Source organism: Sinocyclocheilus grahami, unplaced genomic scaffold (genome assembly GCF_001515645.1).
Source record: "Sinocyclocheilus grahami isolate Dianchi unplaced genomic scaffold, SAMN03320097.WGS_v1.1 scaffold84.1, whole genome shotgun sequence".
In the NCBI taxonomy this organism is placed as follows: Eukaryota; Metazoa; Chordata; class Actinopteri; order Cypriniformes; family Cyprinidae; genus Sinocyclocheilus; species Sinocyclocheilus grahami.
In genome coordinates, this window is record NW_015505263.1 from 243133 (window position 1) to 262196 (window position 19064).

Consider the following 19064-nt stretch of genomic DNA (forward strand, 5'->3'; position numbering starts at 1 on the left):
AGTATATATATATATATATATATATATATATATATATATATATATACACATAAAGTAACAGAATATAGTGCAATCCTTGAAGTGTAATTAGATCTTTTTATTTTAACATGATCAATTAAAAAATATTATTTCTATTATTATTAAAATATAAGTAAATAATTTAATAACAACAACTAAGATTTTTAAATAGAATTATTAGTAACCTTTTGAAACGCTATAGAAATGGTTTGTATTGAGAGGTGAGACTGCAATGCTGTAAGTGTTCTCTGACCTTCCACTGTTTGTGCAGTTTCTTGACTGTTTCCTGCAGATTCTGCTGTTCTTGCTCTGGTAGTATATCTGTGAGTTCATCACAGGCTTTCAGAAAAGCATTGAGAACTCTCTGATCCAGCTGCCCAAAGAACTCCTGCAGGACATTCAATAGAAATGTTATGAAATCATTTCAGCTTTGCAATTTCTCTGAATACATTTCCCTTCTGGAGACCGAATAAAGTTCAAACTCTGCTTTTGGCCTATTTGCCGAGCACTAGAATAGACAGTTGGGTTTCATTTCTCACAGTGTGCTTTTTCAGAAGGTCCTCTGGGTTTCCTCTCTCAGTCATGGAGCTGCAAGCTATTTTCAGAACCTTCTCCAGCTCCACACGAGACTCCTCAAATCTCTTCATCAGGCTGCTGTTCGCCTCCACATGCCTCTTCCATTCTGTGGTTTCTTTTACCATGCCCTTTTTGAGATAAAACATTCAGTACAACAATGAACATTTATAAAAGAAAAATCACAAATGGGATTTATTTCATATAACAATTGTTTCTCCCAAACTACAATGAGATCAAATGGATTCTGCCTACTTCTCCTGATTCTCAGATTGTTGTTCTTCTGTATCTGCTCTAAAGTTTCAGAAGAGATCTCAAACTGTGCTCTGATTTACCAAGATCTTTAGTCATAGATTTTAACATCAAACATGCATAGAAGACATGACGTTGCTCTTCCTCACCTGTGAAGAGGCCTGAAGCTCTGAGATTCTCCTCTCTAGCAGTGACGTGTCCAGGTGTTTTAGGTTCTTGCTGGTGTCCAGTGATTTCAGAATGATCTGATGGTTTTTATCAATCACTGACAGACACTTTTTACAGCTCTGCTGATAGGTCACCAGCTCCTGATGATTGTGTAAATAGTGAAAATACAAAGAGAGAGAATTAATGGCAAATACATTTTTAAATATTGTGTGTTCATAAAACCTTAAAATCATAAAATCATAAAACCACACAAAACAATTTTGGGACCAAAACTGTTGGACAATTTTCATCATACCCTAAAATATTTGGACTCCTGAATAAACAGCTTGACTTGACGCAAAGGTTAAGCTAATTTTTTTAATTACATAGAAGAGTTTTAACCAGTGTAATTTTAGTTATATTGAGATAATTTTATAGTTTTTATTAATATTTTGATTTTTTTTTTCTATTTTTCTATTTTCATTTAAAATGTTTGTATTTTTTTAAGTTTTTTTTTTAATATGTTTATATAATTGAAATATTTTTTTAATTTGTTATTTGTAAATGTATTTATTTTATTTTTATTTAATTTAATATTTTATTTGTTATATTATGTTTTAGTCTTTTAGTTTTTTTAATGCATCAAGTTAAATTAAATGAATACATTGGCTGAAATTGTTTTTTATATACATATGTATGTATGTGTGTGTGTGTGTGTGTGTGTTTGTGTATATATATATTAGTGCTGTTAAACGATTAATCGCGATTAATCGCATCCAAAAGAAAAGTTTTGTTTGCATAATACATGTGTGTGTTCTGTGCATATTTATTATGTATATATAAATGCATAAATTATCAATTAAATTATATAAATACACACACATACAGTATATATATTTAGAAAATTTTTACATGTCTATATTTATATTCACATAATTTATATTATAAATAAATATATTTAATATATAAAAATAACACTCCTCTAAAGGAGGCAGCATGGCCTGGGAGTCCCTCAGCAGGGGCAGAGCTCTTTCTCTTATCTAAACGAGACATTGAGGTCATAATGTGAGACGGTGTAATTACGGTTTAATGTGGAAGTTCATGGGGGAAAATACAGGGCAGGCACCTTGCTGAGCTCATCCTTGATGGCTGCCATGGTAGCCAGCATCTGTGCGATCTCCTCCTCAGTGAGGTCTTTGGTCAGCTGCTGCGCATTACGTGTGGCCGTCTTGCACGCCGCCTCCATGGATGGCACTTTGTGCTTGATGTCCTGTGAGAAATGAGTTATATATAATCTCTAGCTGATGTATCAATAAACATCATTCATTTTTTTATATAAACTGAATGGATAATTGTACAAATTCACATATTACAGTATGTGTCAGTAAGATTTTTTTTTTAAAGAAATTAATTTAATCAGCAAGGAAACTGATCAAAAGTGGCAGTAAAGACATTTATAATGTTACAAAAGATTTCTATTTTTTTAAATGCTGTTCTTTTGCACTTTCTATTAATCAAAAATACTGAAAATGTATCTCGCATTCCACAAAAAATATTAAGCAGCACAACTGTTTTCAACATTTATAATAATAAGAAATGATTCTTGAGCAGCAAATCAGCATATTAGAATGATTTCTGAAGAATCACGTGACACTGAAGACTGGAGTAATGATGCTGAAAATTCAGCTTTGCGTCACAGGAATAAATTACACTTTAAAATATATTCAAATAGAAAAAAACTTATTTAAAATGTTAATAATACTTCACAATTTTATTTTTTCAACTGGATATTTTGAATTTTAAAAAATGCAGCCTTGATGCGCATAAGAGGCATTTTTCAAAAACAAAAAAAAAACGTGTCTCCTAGCACTTGCATATTCTTGCTCTTTTGTTGGATTTGATTGCTTCTAATGTCATAATTTTATGAAGTCGTTTTGGATAAAAGCATCTTCTAAATGTCTAAATGTAAATGTAAAAGTACAAACAATAGTTTCAGCTCCAAAGATTTGAATGGTAGTCTGTCAAGTCAGTCAATAAAGTCAACTGGTCAAAACTGGTGGAAATTCAAGAAAGTGGTCTATGCTGCGACTGACCAATCAGTATCAAGTATTCCAGAGAACCAGCTTTGTGAACTCTGATTACCTCAACGTCTTGTAGATATGTCCGTATGTTCAGAAATGAAACTTGAACTGGAGTGTTCATCCTCTCGTTGGCCGTGTCAATAAATGCCTTTAAAGCTTCGATCCCATCGTCATAATCTTTTCTCAGTTTGTCCACTTCATCTGCTCTTGCATACTAAGAAAAAAATATCATCAGAATTATGTTTACACCAATATGAATATTGACATTATTTCATAAAACGTACAGATGCAACAGACTGTCAATCAGTGTTAATTTTGTTGACGAATAATTTTCGTCATAATTTTCGTCAACGACATCTTTTTCACCGACGACAAGGAGACGATAACAAACTAAAACTCTTTTTGAATGACAAAAACTATGACGTAAATCTATTGACATTTTCAACAAATAAAACGAGACAAAAATGTTAGGGAGGGACGATTTGGGAAGAGATTCATTCAGAACGAATCTGCTGCGTGGTTCGGAGTTTAGATGCGTACATATGAACCGGCGGGACATAGGCTAACATACACTTGCTGCACGTCGCATAAAACGTTCAAAAATGTAAATATGTGGGAGTAAGAGAAGAGCAGACATATAGATAAATCTGATGACGCAAGAGAGAACTCAATTCGGTCTGGTTTTCTGAGCGCAGACACTGAAGCATCCACACACACAGAAAGCGCCTCTCACAGCACGCGAGTACTCTTTTCACGTCGTATTAATGGAGAATTACACACAAAATGATGTCGAATTGTCTGTTTTGCCGAGTATTCACGTAAACACAGTTGATTACGTCTTAAGAGAACGTGTATCAGTACATTGCATCCATTGCATCTGTGCATTTGGTTTTAAAGGGACAGCAGCCTAATTTAGTTGCTATTGTCCGAGTCATTGATGTTAATCAAGCAACAAAAGAAAGACAGAAAATAACGCACTGCTTTTGACTGAAAAACTTTAGTAGCCCTAAAGCTTAATCTAAATTTATTTATAGAAATGAATATGTTTGCTTGAAAGAATGAAGAATATGGTAAACAAGTTGCTATAAAGCATGCATAATTAGCCTATATAACCATTGGTATTTCATTAAAAAGAAGACCATGTTCTTGTTCTTTATGAGACGTGGTTTTATTTAATTTTAACATAAAGGCATGTTGTGTGTCACTGCAGTTAAATCTGTGTCTATCATGATAAAACCTTAATATCAAACCTATATAATGAGTTTGGACATTTTTGAGAAATGCTTAATTTATGCACTGTAACTAAACCCATTCGATTTTAGCCAACTAAATTTACTGTAGATTTAGTCGACTAAAATCTTATGATATTTAGTCGACTAAAACTAGACTAAAACTAAAAACTATTTAGATGACTAAAATATGACTAAAACTAAATGGCATTTTAGTCTAAAGACTATGACTAAAACTAAATCAAAATTTGCTGTCAATGAATGTCAATGAAAAACTAAATTATGACTGTGTTGGGTAAAAGAAACCCTGACTTGAGGGATAAAAGCAAAATGCTTGATGTGTAGTGTAGAATGAGCACTTAAAAGTGACGTCACACATCTTACATGTTTGACTTTGACAAACAGCTCTCTCCATCTGCCGTTGAGAAGAAGCAACTGCTGTTTCAGTTCTCGAGACACGGTCTCGTCGCACGTCTCAATCAGGAAGTTTCCAGCGTCATTCATGTCCATGTGCTGCTGAATCCAGTGTGGAAGATTCCGGAAAAACTCCTGCAGAAGAATTCACACTGTTTATACACAACCGTTCGACAGCATTTCATCTGAAAGTCTCAAACTTTCCAACGCACCCGTTTGTCGCTCTCTGACTGGTTGAGCATCTTCTCAGCGTCCTCCAGCCAGGCCTGCAGGCTGGCCACTGTGCTGCTGTATTTCTCCCAGTTGCAGATCACTTCCTCCAGCATGCTGCGGACGCTCCTCACCTCCACTGACAGGTTCTTCCACTGCGCTGTGGCATCGCTCAGAAACGTATTCACCCCTTCTACCTCCTCAGCTGAAGGCAAATCACATTATGAATAACAGAGTCTTGCACACTAAAAACAAATGCATTTGTCAATCTGATTTTTGAGCTGCACAAGACACACAAATCAATCCCTAGAGTCAGAAAGGTGCCCATTGCTGTGGATTAGACTATCAGCTACGGTAAGTGAAATGACAGAAGGGGTTAGCAGAAGTGAAATCACTGTATTGTGATGTTACACACTTCAATCAAGAACAACCACGTGATCTAAACACCCTAGTGAAAAATAAACATACTAAAATGTTGTAGGATATCAGACCGAATCAGACAATCTAAGATTTGGTCAGAACCGAGTTGAGGCACGAGGAGTCACAAAAATTCCACAGAGGCCCCTGACAACAGGATGTCATAAATCGGACCCCAGCCTCTCTGAAGCAAGCCTAAACCTAAGCCCCTGTCACAGAACAGTTTTCAACATTAACACAAAAGAACACATTGACAAGTCCAATTTTGGGGCAAGTTATCAAGAATAATGGTCAAAAGAGATGCACAGCGTGACCGCCACATGGAAACATGTGACAGTGATCACAAGCTCCTCGTAAATTGACTTCCCCCACTTTACGACAAGAACAGAGAGACTAAAATTCTTTACAGACATTTTAATCTCTGGTCTTCATACATTCACAGAATGGCACGGAAACTGCCTTTCCATGCACCTAAATGACACTAAAAGGACTGGTGACCAGCTAATAATTGCTATGCATAACTCCATATTATGTATCTAACCCACATGTTTAACCATCATGTCTTAATCATTTATTGTGTATGTATTGTTAATAACTATTGAAGAGCTTAAGGGGTCATATTCATGCTTGGTATGTGTGAGTTTAAGAATTCATGCTTGAAACGTTTCTTCCAATCAATACTTGGTCAAATGTATCATATTCTTATTATAAGAAATCATGTCCAAAATGTATACTCTACCAGAGCGGGAAAAACGCAGATCACGTGAATGATGAGATAACAGTTGATTTATGAATGGGAAGGAGAAACATTGCAACACCCCGAGCTACAATTGGTCAAAACACCATTTGGGGGTGTTAAACAGCCTGGTTTAAATACTCAGGACACCATCAAACTGCGCGCTTTTTGGTCTTTTGCCTTTTTCCTTTTTGCGGGTCTGACTTTTTGTGTCTAGCTTTTAGCCATGCGGCTTTTAGCTTTTCACTCCTAGTCATGCTTCTTTAGTTTTGAGCGTGGTCTGGCTTACACGCCAGCTCCTCCAAAACCATGAGAAGAAACGCCACCTGGTCTCATCCAACTTTACATCTATTTCTATTTCTTTAGTTTGTTTTATTTTCCGTTGAGAGTTTCGTGTTCTGAGTTAAGCCGAACGCCGCATCTCCGAAAGAGTGCTGTCTACCCTTCAACTGCAGACCACAGCTCCGCGTCGCCAGCCAACGCCCAATCACTGGCTTCCCAAGACTGAACCTCCAGCCAATCAGCAACCTCGGGAAACCCCTTTCAGCAGACAAGGAAGGGAACCCCCGACACAGGAAAGCAAGTACCCCAGATTGTAACTGAACTGGTGCATTTAATCTCAATTTTAACCTCATTGAGGAACTCAGTGCGAGGGTTAATTAAGTGATTGATGGTTGTTCAGATCTATACAATGGCACATATTGCTGTAACTTGGGATTTCACATTTTCATTCTCTTAAACTAATTATTTTCCTCACTTTCTCTCTTTCTGCAACTTGTGTGTGAATGCGTGTGTTAGATTAGTTTATATGTCTTAGATTTATCCAATAAAGCCTTATTTATATGGAAAAGAGAAGTATCTTGTGTTTTGTGCTCACAAGTTAATGTCTTAAACTGCCGATCTTGTTACTATGCTAATTAATAGTGTTTTCACTATATTTTGGATATTGATATCCATTGCAGAATTGATGTCATACGGCTCGTTCACTGACTCGCTGGCCGTCTCAGTGATCCGCCGTAAAACAGTGATTCTGTCCTAATTCCCTTGCATATTAATAGTGGAGTTCCCTTTAAAATCTTAAATGATTCCCTTTGAGCTAAATTATTAAATTATTATCACTGTTTACCCTACAATGTATTTGAAATACATTTATTTCATGCTAAGTATACTACAAATACATTGACATAAAAATAACCTTTTGGAATGCTAAACTGGTATACTTAAAGTCTGCTAAATTGGGACAACTAATTTTGTACTTCATGTACATTAATTGTGCTGAAGTCACACTAAAGGTATAATGAAGTATATTTGATTGTGCTAAAGTGGAACTATTGCAAATATACTTTAAGTGCAATTTAACTATCTTGCATTTAAAGACTGGTATTATTCATACAGTCCTCATCAAAAGTGACATTAAAACACATTTTAGGCTTAATATTAAGAAATGTGCATTGTACGCCATATAATGTACGGGTACAGAAAGTATTCAGACCCCCTTAAATTTTTCACTCTTTGTTTATAATCTCTGAAAATACTTTCTTTTCTATGGATGTAACCACGTTCATATGCATCAGAAAAATAATATTAAAATAATATTGTCCGATTTTTACATTTTATAAAACTCGACGACATGATGCTAGATTGTTCTGGGTGGTTGCTAGGGTATTACTATTTGGTTGCTAGGGGTGTTTGATAGGGTGTTGCTATGTGGTTGCCTGGGGTGTTCTGGGTGGTTGCCTGGGGTGTTCTGGGTGGTTTCTAGGGTGTTGCTTTGTGACTGTCTGGGGTGTTCTGGGTGGTTGCTAGGACACTGCTATGTGATGTGCCTGGGGCGTTCTGGGTGGTTGCTAGGGCGTTGCTATGTCATTGTCTGGTGTTGCTATGTGGTTTTCCGAGGTGTTCTGGGTGGTTGCTAGGGTGTTGCTATGTGATTGTCTGGGGTGCTCTGGGTGGTTGCTAGGGTATTGCTATGTGATTGTCTGGTGCGTTCTGTGTGATTGCTAGGGTGTTGCTATGTGATTGTCTGGGGTGCTCTGGGTGGTTGCTAGGGTGTTGCTATGTGGTGTATACCGCAAAACAAAATTTTAAATAGTTTGTTTTTATTTTGAAATGTTTGCTTTTCATCTGTCAATGTACAGTATATTTGCTTATTTTCCATTTTATTTAGAATAAAAAAAAATCTACCATAACTTTATTTAAAAACAAAAAGATTCCACTGCCTAAATGAAAATATCAATATGTATAAATAAAAATAATGCACTTTATGTTCTTATGCTGCGGCATTTCTCCCTTTAACAAAAAATACATTTTAAAAAGTAAACAATGTGTGTGCAATGATGTTTTCTGACTAAAACGTATTTAATATAAATATTATTATAAATGTTTGCACAGATTTTTAACTCAGAGCGGTATCATGGGATAATATTATTTTCAATTATAAAATGTGATTTATTGATAATTACTCAAAGAATTGATATGATCAATTATTCAGTATATATTTATTTAATGGCATATGTATGTTTCTGTCATTTACGAAGTTACGGTAACCAGTGTTGGGGAAAGTTACTTTTAAAAGTAATGCATTACAATATTGCGTTACTCCATAAAAAAGTAACTAATTACGTTACGTAGTTACTTTTTATGGAAAGTAATGCGTTACGTTACTTTTGCGTTACTTTTTAAATCTGGACAGGGATTGCTTGTTTGTTTTTAAAATAAAAAATAAAAAGTTATATTTTTGGCAAATATAAAAGCCATTTCACACCAAAAGTGAAATGAATAAGCCTCAGGCTGAAGGGAAAGTAAATTACGTCCGTACAGTAGAATGCAGAAGAAGCAATTTCAACACACTTCAGCAATAAAAAAAGACAAATGTTTGTCTAAAGTAATTTGTGCTTATTAGTACGGTTGAACTGGATCATCGAAGGTCAGAAGCAAAGACATTGGTTAATAGAATGGGATTAAATACATAAAGGACATTTGTGTCGTTTAACATTCAATTATTGCAGGTTTGCGTCATATTCTGAGTTGCATTATTTTTATCCATTTTGAGGAATACTGAATCTGTTTGATTTTTTGTGTGAGTGAGATGAATTAATGCATATTCATATCTATTTTAGAACTACAGTAACATCTGATTTCTCTCAACATGGGGACAGGAGAGCTGCCAATCAATACATTTGAAAAAAAAAAAGTAACTCCGATATTCTCTTGTAAATGAAAAAGTAATGCGTTACTTTACTAGTTACTTGAAAAAAGTAATCTGATTGCGTAACTCGCGTTACTTGTAATGTGTTACCCCCAACACTGATGGTAACTATGTTGTAATAATGTTTCCTAAACTTTTCTAGCACATATGGCATTGTTTCTTGAGAATGTCCCATGCACTAAATGAACCTCATGCAGATGAGGCATAATCGACTCTTACCTGTAGAGCTGGGATAGAGAGAGCGAACGTAGGAATGGAACGAACCAGCTACGAATGCGCATGGCGAGTGGTACAGACACAGAGACAGAGTGAGCACACAGAGCAATGCACTATGGGCGTGATTCTAGAGTAAAATGATTCTTGAATGGATTCCACATTGTGATGGACCACAGTAATGGTTAGTGACTGATGAGGAAGCACTACAGCAGTGACTGCAGTAAATAACAACAGCAAGCAGCTAGTGTATTTTTAGCTTATACATGAGCATAAGCACTAGAGCGTACCTCCTCTTGCTGTCCATCTGTCTCAGACTGGTGGGGATCTGGATAGTGCTTCAGGAACTGAGCTACGTATGTCATTATGGACTTCTCATCAGGCTTGTCCACATCCACATCTGCAGTAAAACAAAGTTATAGATTTGAACCCCACAAGTGGAAATCCTTGAGATATTACCATTGTGCTGTTTATGTATCTATGCATGCATTTAGCCTTTGTTTGAGTTTTACCGTGCATCATCAAGTGACTGTCATATTAGATGATCCACTGACCTGAAGAGGCTTTTTATAGCCTCTTCAAAAGGCTTCTGCCATATCACATCATGATGTCATGCTAGTCTCTGTCTGATCTGGCCTGCTGACATGCTTGAATAGCAGCATGGCCTACAAACTATAACAGCGTCCGTCTATAATGAGGCTTGATAATGGTGGATCTCCAGTATAATTAAGCAGTGTCTATTCAAATCAAACTCAAAACAAATGAGTGGCTCGTCAAAAGCACAACAGATCATTGACAGAATCTACATTATTAACCACACAACATTAGTATTGGTGATACATTCATGGTATTAGATGGTTATACCACATATTATAAAACGGATAGTTCCGGTCCTTGATTCTGATTGGTTCTCCAGTATAATTAAGCAGTGTCTATTCAAATCAAACTCAAAACAAATGAGTGGCTCGTCAAAAGCACAACAGATCATTGACAGAATCTACATTATTAACCACACAACATTAGTATTGGTGATACATTCATGGTATTAGATGGTTATACCACATATTATAAAACGGATAGTTCCGGTCCTTGATTCTGATTGGTTGAGCCGCGTCCGAAGCTGTTGTAAATTACTCTACAACACACACCTTTGTTTACTTTGTGTGTTGCTTTGCAACCACTTTATTGCAACCACAACTGTTTCTGAGGAACTACATTGATTGGTGGAAGAATACTGTTTTTATTAATATCATTACACTTTATTTGCTCTGTTTTATTTTGTGAAACCTTACTACATATATGGAATAACCGTTTTATAAAAGCAATAAGCCCCGTGAAGCCGTGGTTTACAGTGAATTTATAACAGATAAGAGGCTTCGCGTCGTGCCTAACAACGCCCGTTAGCGGTTATAAATTCACTGTAAACCACGGCTTCACGGGGCTTATTGCTTTGCTATACTATACACTATACTTTTACTATAATTATTATATTATTACAGTTTTTATTAATATTGTAAATTTGTTTTTGTTTTTATATTTTCATCTTAATTTAAATTTTTAGAAGCTTTAGTAATTTTGTTGTGTTTTTGTCATATTTTCGGGGTTTTTTTCTTTATATATGTCTATATATTTTTATACATTTTAGTTTCAGTTTTAGTTAATTTACTACATCATGTTAAACTAAATGAAAGTAATGTTGCCTTGGCAGCCAGCTGAAATAATAAAAGTTTATTAATAATAAAAAGGTTAGTAAAAAAGTTTTTTTTTCCATTTCAGTTAATGTTGGCTTTATTTCAAGTAACAAAACCGTTTTTATGGTTTTAGTTTTATTATACCATGGTACCTGCGTGGTAATCAAAGGTAATTTAAAAGAATGCCATTATATTAACATTGTATCTAAAAAACATGGAATTCTCAAAGAACCATTTGCAAAAACCATAATAACACCATATTGCTATTTTGTAAGTCGACATGGCTTATCTCAAGGGAAATTTTGGAGTAAAATAAGCCGTATCATTACCTTCAGGATCTAGTAAACGTGGTATTCCCAGTTCGTTCTCTGCCACGCTGAAAGCCTCCTCAAGGTTCTCGCGATTACTTCTTTTTCTCACTATGTCCATGTCCACAAGTTCTGGCCGAATGGCATGAATAACAGAATGGAAGGCCAAACCGCTGCGCCAACTAGGACCAAAGTCTTTAACTTCAATCCCAAGACGCCTCGAGAGAAGAAATAACATCTCATTAGTTGGTTGAGCCGCGTTCGAAGCTGTTGTAAATTACTCTACAACACACACCTTTGTTTACTTTGTGTGTTGCTTTGCAACCACTTTATTGCAACCACAACTGTTTCTGAGGAACTACATTGATTGGTGGAAGAATACTGTTTTTATTAATATCATTACACTTTATTTGCTCTGTTTTATTTTGTGAAACCTTACTACATATATGGAATAACCGTTTTATAAAAGCAATAAGCCCCGTGAAGCCGTGGTTTACAGTGAATTTATAACAGATAAGAGGCTTCGCGTCGTGCCTAACAACGCCCGTTAGCGGTTATAAATTCACTGTAAACCACGGCTTCACGGGGCTTATTGCTTTGCTATACTATACACTATACTTTTACTATAATTATTATATTATTACAGTTTTTATTAATATTGTAAATTTGTTTTTGTTTTTATATTTTCATCTTAATTTAAATTTTTAGAAGCTTTAGTAATTTTGTTGTGTTTTTGTCATATTTTCGGGGTTTTTTTCTTTATATATGTCTATATATTTTTATACATTTTAGTTTCAGTTTTAGTTAATTTACTACATCATGTTAAACTAAATGAAAGTAATGTTGCCTTGGCAGCCAGCTGAAATAATAAAAGTTTATTAATAATAAAAAGGTTAGTAAAAAAGTTTTTTTTTCCATTTCAGTTAATGTTGGCTTTATTTCAAGTAACAAAACCGTTTTTATGGTTTTAGTTTTATTATACCATGGTACCTGCGTGGTAATCAAAGGTAATTTAAAAGAATGCCATTATATTAACATTGTATCTAAAAAACATGGAATTCTCAAAGAACCATTTGCAAAAACCATAATAACACCATATTGCTATTTTGTAAGTCGACATGGCTTATCTCAAGGGAAATTTTGGAGTAAAATAAGCCGTATCATTACCTTCAGGATCTAGTAAACGTGGTATTCCCAGTTCGTTCTCTGCCACGCTGAAAGCCTCCTCAAGGTTCTCGCGATTACTTCTTTTTCTCACTATGTCCATGTCCACAAGTTCTGGCCGAATGGCATGAATAACAGAATGGAAGGCCAAACCGCTGCGCCAACTAGGACCAAAGTCTTTAACTTCAATCCCAAGACGCCTCGAGAGAAGAAATAACATCTCATTAGAAGACTTACTGACAAATTAGGCCGGTTTTTATACACAATTCTTGTTGGTTGGCATATCCATTTCAAATTATAAATTTAAACCCTCGATTAGGCCTGGGCGATAAAACGGTAACGGTACACCTTCTTCGATAACGATAGAAAACTTTTTCGATATAGCGCACGATATAGGCACGAGCTATGAGTGACGCAGACAGCACACACAAACATGAACACATGCTGAATTGAGTGCTGTGCCTGCCTGTGATGAGGAGACTGTAAATAAAGAATGAATATTAGTCGAATTTAAAATAAACATTTGCATCTGAATGTTAGGTGTGCATCAGGGAGCGTCATCACAACGGCGTGTGAGATGCAGTGATAATGATGTAAGTGTTAGTCTTTTGTTAGTCTAGACTCTAGCCCACGAGACGCGCCGCTGCTGCGTTATTCATTCAAAATATTAGAGAAATATAGAAGCTCAATGCGGAGAAGATATTGATCGCATTTTTTAGATGGACAGACTGCAGCACTCGCGTCTCACACAAGAGATGTATAGAAAGCCATGCAAAGTTAAAACAGTTTAAACTTTTAGAAAACACGTCACGAATTTGTGGAGGTTTATTCCTTTTCACTGCGTCTCATATGTTTTTAAATGCAATCTGTGTGAATGGCGCTTCGGCTCTTTGGATTAAGCCATGCATAAATACATGATGCTGTTTTGTTCATAATTATTTATGCAATTTACGAAATTATATTAGATTTTTATGAGTTAATTTAGACGTAATGCAAGTTTTTTATAGTATTAGAGAAATATAGAAGCTCAATGCGGAGAAGATATTGATCGCATTTTTTAGATGGACAGACTGCAGCACTCGCGTCTCACACAAGAGATGTATAGAAAGCCATGCAAAGTTAAAACAGTTTAAACTTTTAGAAAACACGTCACGAATTTGTGGAGGTTTATTCCTTTTCACTGCGTCTCATATGTTTTTAAATGCAATCTGTGTGAATGGCGCTTCGGCTCTTTGGATTAAGCAATGCATAAATACATGATGCTGTTTTGTTCATAATTATTTATGCAATTTACGAAATTATATTAGATTTTTATGAGTTAATTTAGACGTAATGCAAGTTTTTTATAGAGTTACTTCCTTACGTTGACAATTTAAATGCGCTGCATTATTTTGCTCATTGCGCCCTCTTGTGGCCTCGGGAGTCAAGCCAAAAGTTTCCTTAAGACCTATTTAATCTGCATATAAAACATTAGAAATTAGATATTTTTATTTTTTTTTATTTTGTGTTTGATAAAACAAAAAAATATTTGTTGTTTGTCTCAATAAATTGGGTTAATTTAAAAATACAGTGGTTAAATTTAAACATTTTTTTCTATTGCTTTGTTTTAAAAAACGGTTATTAAAAATGTCAATAATTATCGATACCGAACGATATAAAACATTTATATCGTTAATACATTTTTTAGCTATATCGCCCAGCCCTACCCTCGATAGAGCTTGTATTTACTTGGTTGCTGTGCTTTGGACCCATCTGAGCATGGCTTTTTTGGCATTGCCCTGAAACTTTGTCATCCCTTTGCGTTTCATAGGTGGGCTTCCTGTTTCCGAGCTGGCCATGCTGTCCACTGAAGACGCACTGCTGGATAAAGCCTGAAGGGCTGCAAGATTACTGGTCAACTCCTCAATCTGCAAAAGTTCCGGGGACAGATCCTTACAACCCAGATACACACAGACCTATTTCAGTTTTCCAGATCCTACCATCATAATTGGCAAACATTACCTGGAAATAGAGGATAATGGTCCATATCAGCCCCAATACGATGGACGGTTGTTTTAAAAAACGGTTATTAAAAATGTCAATAATTATCGATACCGAACGATATAAAACATTTATATCGTTAATACATTTTTTAGCTATACCGCCCAGCCCTACCCTCGATAGAGCTTGTATTTACTTGGTTGCTGTGCTTTGGACCCATCTGAGCATGGCTTTTTTGGCATTGCCCTGAAACTTTGTCATCCCTTTGCGTTTCATAGGTGGGCTTCCTGTTTCCGAGCTGGCCATGCTGTCCACTGAAGACGCACTGCTGGATAAAGCCTGAAGGGCTGCAAGATTACTGGTCAACTCCTCAATCTGCAAAAGTTCCGGGGACAGATCCTTACAACCCAGATACACACAGACCTATTTCAGTTTTCCAGATCCTACCATCATAATTGGCAAACATTACCTGGAAATAGAGGATAATGGTCCATATCAGCCCCAATACGATGGACGGGCGTCCATCAGCAATGTCAGTGGCATTGATATTGACTAGTTTGATCTGGAAAATAAATATTTCTCATGTTAGAAAGTCTAAATCATTTGAAAACATTAATGTAACAGACATCATCCACAGATCTGAGGTCAGTGCAAACAAGCCAGTCAAAACCAGCACTATGAATCGTGCAGAATAACACCAGGAACGTGCATTAAGAAAGTAAACAGGGTCTATTTTGACTTCATGTCGACTTGAATAAAAATAAGTAGCCAGACATATTCACTTCTTAGGGAATAAGCAAATATGAATGCACAGAGTATATGAGGAACATGTGAGTGAATAGGAAAAAGCAGTGTGCTCATGGTCAGCCAGTCACAGACATCATAAGAGATGCTGTAGAAAAAACAAGCTTTCTAAAAATAATTGCGGCTCTTTCAGCCAGTAGCGGCTTCAGCAGAGATCAGTAAATAATGGAGTTCCTCGCTGCATATGGTACGCATCATCAAATGCAGATATGCATAACAAGAGGAGGTGTTTGAGAGAACTGTGACTAGGAGAAGTACTGACCGGAGAACCTCGGTACACAGACTGAGACAAGACATGTTAAGAGAGAGCACACAGTTAGAAATGAAGTATGAAGACGGATGCCAGACTGGGGCATATGAACATATTCAATGATCAGATAAGACTACAGATATGGCTGGATCATTCTTATTGTGCAGTTCATTTAGCATCAGTAAAAAAAAAATTGGGGGTGGGAAGTTAATACTTTTATTTAGCAAGGATGCAATAAATTGATCAAAAGCGACAGTAAAGACATTTCTAATGTTACAAAATATTTCTATTTCAAATAAAAGCTGTTCCTTTACACTTTCTATTCATCAAATAATCCTAAGAACAAATAATGCATCATGGTTTCCACTAAAATATTAAGCAGCAGAACAATTTTCAACGATGATAATAATAAGACATGTTTCTTGAGCAGCAAATCAGCAATTTAGAATGATTTCTGAAGGATCACGTGACACTGAAGACTGGAGTAATGATGCTGAACATTCAGCTTTGCGTCACAGGAATAAATTACAGTACAATATCAATTTTACAATATATTCAAACAGAAAATAGTTATTTTAAATTGTAATAATTTTTCACATATTACTTCTGCTTTATTTTTTAATGCACCTTTAAGCATACAAAAAAAAATGTATAACTGAAATCATCTTAGTTTTTCTTTTATCTTAAATATTTTTACATAATTAAATTTTTTTATATATATAATTTTTTTATCTATTTAAAAAAAAAAATTAAATAGCTATTAAATATAAAAACAATATATTATTGTAATTGGTGATCAGTTTATATGTTTTTCTTCCATATCATGTCTTGTATAAAAATCCCTATATCTAAACGCAGCTTTAATGGCATGGAAGTGACATACGTAACGTAAGTATTATCAATGCATTTAATGAATTCTTCTGGGATGTCACTCTAAAACATCTATCATAATTGATCAAATTACACAAATCAGTTTAATTTTTCAAAAGAAGGAAAAATACGAAAGTTCATTTTTAAGTTGACACCCTCATGTAAGCTTGCCGTCAATTCCTCACTGAGCAATTACGAACTTCCATCCTGTTAATTTCTTGTCCTTGTCTGAGCATATTTCTGACAGTCTGCTATATCCTTTTCTAGAAAGACTTCCAGAAATTATAGCGCAATCATATTCATTTTTAAAAGCTAGAAAGGTACTGCAGAACAGGAATGACCCAGCAGGGAGTGTTATACAGAATATCCCCATATAATTAAGACAGATGAGCAGTTCAGTGAGACAGATGAGATAACCGGAGTGTTACCTTCCTTCCCTCCAGGAACTTAAGAGCTGTGCCGATGTTGGACACCCAGTGGATCCTTTTGAGTTGGCGGCCCTGTTCGCATGGCTGCGGGGAAGTACGAGGGGTTTATCAGGAGGGGAAATGAAAGGAAGGACTCTATCAAGCCCATCATCTTGGCATTAAACAGACTTTGCCACACCAGCTGCTGCTGCGCTCAATGCAGAGGTTTCACAGAGAGATAATCTGCAGATATTGCATCACAGAAACACTTACTAATCTCTGTCCAGACAGCACCTCTAACAGAGCCAGCAGTTTCACCCCATCCTTGATGTCCTCAAAGAGGTCGTTGACTTCAAAAGGAGGTTTGTGCTGGAAAAGGACAAAAAGAAGAGGAATAAATGAACTGTGAACTTAATGAACCCTTATAGTGTGTTGGATGCTTCTGCTCTAATGTCTTCTACTTTATTATTCTCATTCTACTTCATCCTTATTCTACCTTAAAAGTTGCTTTAGATCACCTGCTGAATAAATACATATAAATGCTTTTAGGTCATCAGAAATTCCTCTCTTCATCCCCAGAGGAATTTAAGTTTCTGGCTCAGAAAATGCTCTTTCATAGTTTGGGATACATGAAGCATAACAAGTTCTCACTAATGTTTACAGCAGATGTTTGTCTAAAAATGTGTTAGGAGAAATAAAAAATGATGCAATTTAATGAATAATTGATATAAAGTAAGAGTACAGAGCTATAAAGTTATTGTGGATAGCAGAAATAGAAATGTTTAAACAAGCATTGGTAAAGTGTCAGTTTATGAGGGGACTTTATCTCTTCGAAATTTCATGATTATCTCTCCTCGCCTAATTTTTCCATCTCACATCACACTTGAAGTGCCACGCAGCATTTAAACTCAAGACTGAAGATACAATCTGTGCAGGCAGATGAAACTCTAGCAAAAATAAACTGTAAATGCAAATCTATTTTTCATGATGAAGCAGTGAAATATTCACAGGGAAACACACAAAGGCAATATAAATGCTTGTTTATACAAATATGGTGATTGTTCAGTTTGATGCCAGTGTGATTTTTTTAAAGAAATTATTACTTTCATTCAGCAAGGACACATTCAATTTAAAGTAAACACATTTATAAAGTAACAAAAGGTTTCTATTTCAAATAAATGCTGTTTGAAATTCTACAGTGTTTATCAAACACTGAAAAAAAATCCTGTTTCCACAAAAACATAAAGCAGCACAACTGTTTTCAACATAATAATAATAATAACATAACAACATAATAACATGATAATAAGAATTTTTTTCTTGAAAAGCATGTTACACTGAAGACTGGCGTAATGATGCTGATAATTCAGCTTTGCATCACTGGAATAAATTGCATTTGAAAATATATTCAAATAAAAAAACTTGTTACTTTAAACTGTAATAATAATTTCCAATAATATTAAAATTTTTACTGTACTTTTAATCAAATAAATGCAGTCTTGCTGAGTAAAAGAATCTTTAAAAAAAACTGACCCCAAACTTTTGAATAGTACTGTATCAATGTAATATAGTACTACAATCTGGCACTTGCATCATTGTAAAGCTACTGTACCATGTTTGTAAGGACTAGAATTCAGTACATGATGCAGGTCTGAGTTTATTTTGAAAATCTCAGCTCAGCTGCTCCCATTCAAACACCAAAAAAAAAGTGCAAATGCACAATTTTAAAGGAAATGGACACAATAGGAAAAGATAAGAGATGTGTCAGATGTCGAACCAAAATAGACAGAACTTTCCATCACGCAAAAGCTTAAAGGGGTCATATGATGCGATTTCAAGTTTTCCTTTCTCTTTGGAGTGTTACAAGCTGATTGTGCATAGATAAGATCCCTAAAGTTGCAAAGACTAAAGTCTCAAAACCAAAGAGATATTCTTTATCAAAGTTAAGACTCTGTCACGCCCCCCTAAAACGTCTCGTTCTAACACGCCCCCCCCACATATCTACCTCACTATGTGGAAATAGTAGCATAATGCCGCCCAAATGTGCACGCAAAGAAAGAAGGCGTGGTTTCAGGAACAGCAGTAGTGTTGA

General features: G+C 35.5%; 1 protein-coding gene across 1 annotated transcript in view; it reads right to left on the reverse strand.

Annotated features, from left to right (window-relative positions):
• LOC107586628 (nesprin-1-like) overlaps positions 1 to 19064 on the reverse strand; it is a 122246-nt gene that overhangs the window by 85565 nt on the left and 17617 nt on the right. Inside the window, exons 3-18 of the mRNA XM_016274082.1 lie at positions 17246 to 17341; positions 16994 to 17077; positions 15708 to 15728; positions 15111 to 15203; positions 14838 to 15016; positions 12665 to 12861; positions 9779 to 9898; positions 4927 to 5129; positions 4685 to 4849; positions 3133 to 3285; positions 2117 to 2260; positions 1967 to 2030; positions 1307 to 1341; positions 993 to 1151; positions 558 to 722; positions 272 to 406 (exon numbers count right to left, since the gene is read on the reverse strand). Of these exons, the coding sequence (XP_016129568.1) occupies positions 272 to 406; positions 558 to 722; positions 993 to 1151; positions 1307 to 1341; positions 1967 to 2030; positions 2117 to 2260; positions 3133 to 3285; positions 4685 to 4849; positions 4927 to 5129; positions 9779 to 9898; positions 12665 to 12861; positions 14838 to 15016; positions 15111 to 15203; positions 15708 to 15728; positions 16994 to 17077; positions 17246 to 17341 (2013 nt within the window). The remainder of the gene's footprint in view (positions 1 to 271; positions 407 to 557; positions 723 to 992; positions 1152 to 1306; positions 1342 to 1966; positions 2031 to 2116; positions 2261 to 3132; positions 3286 to 4684; positions 4850 to 4926; positions 5130 to 9778; positions 9899 to 12664; positions 12862 to 14837; positions 15017 to 15110; positions 15204 to 15707; positions 15729 to 16993; positions 17078 to 17245; positions 17342 to 19064) is intronic.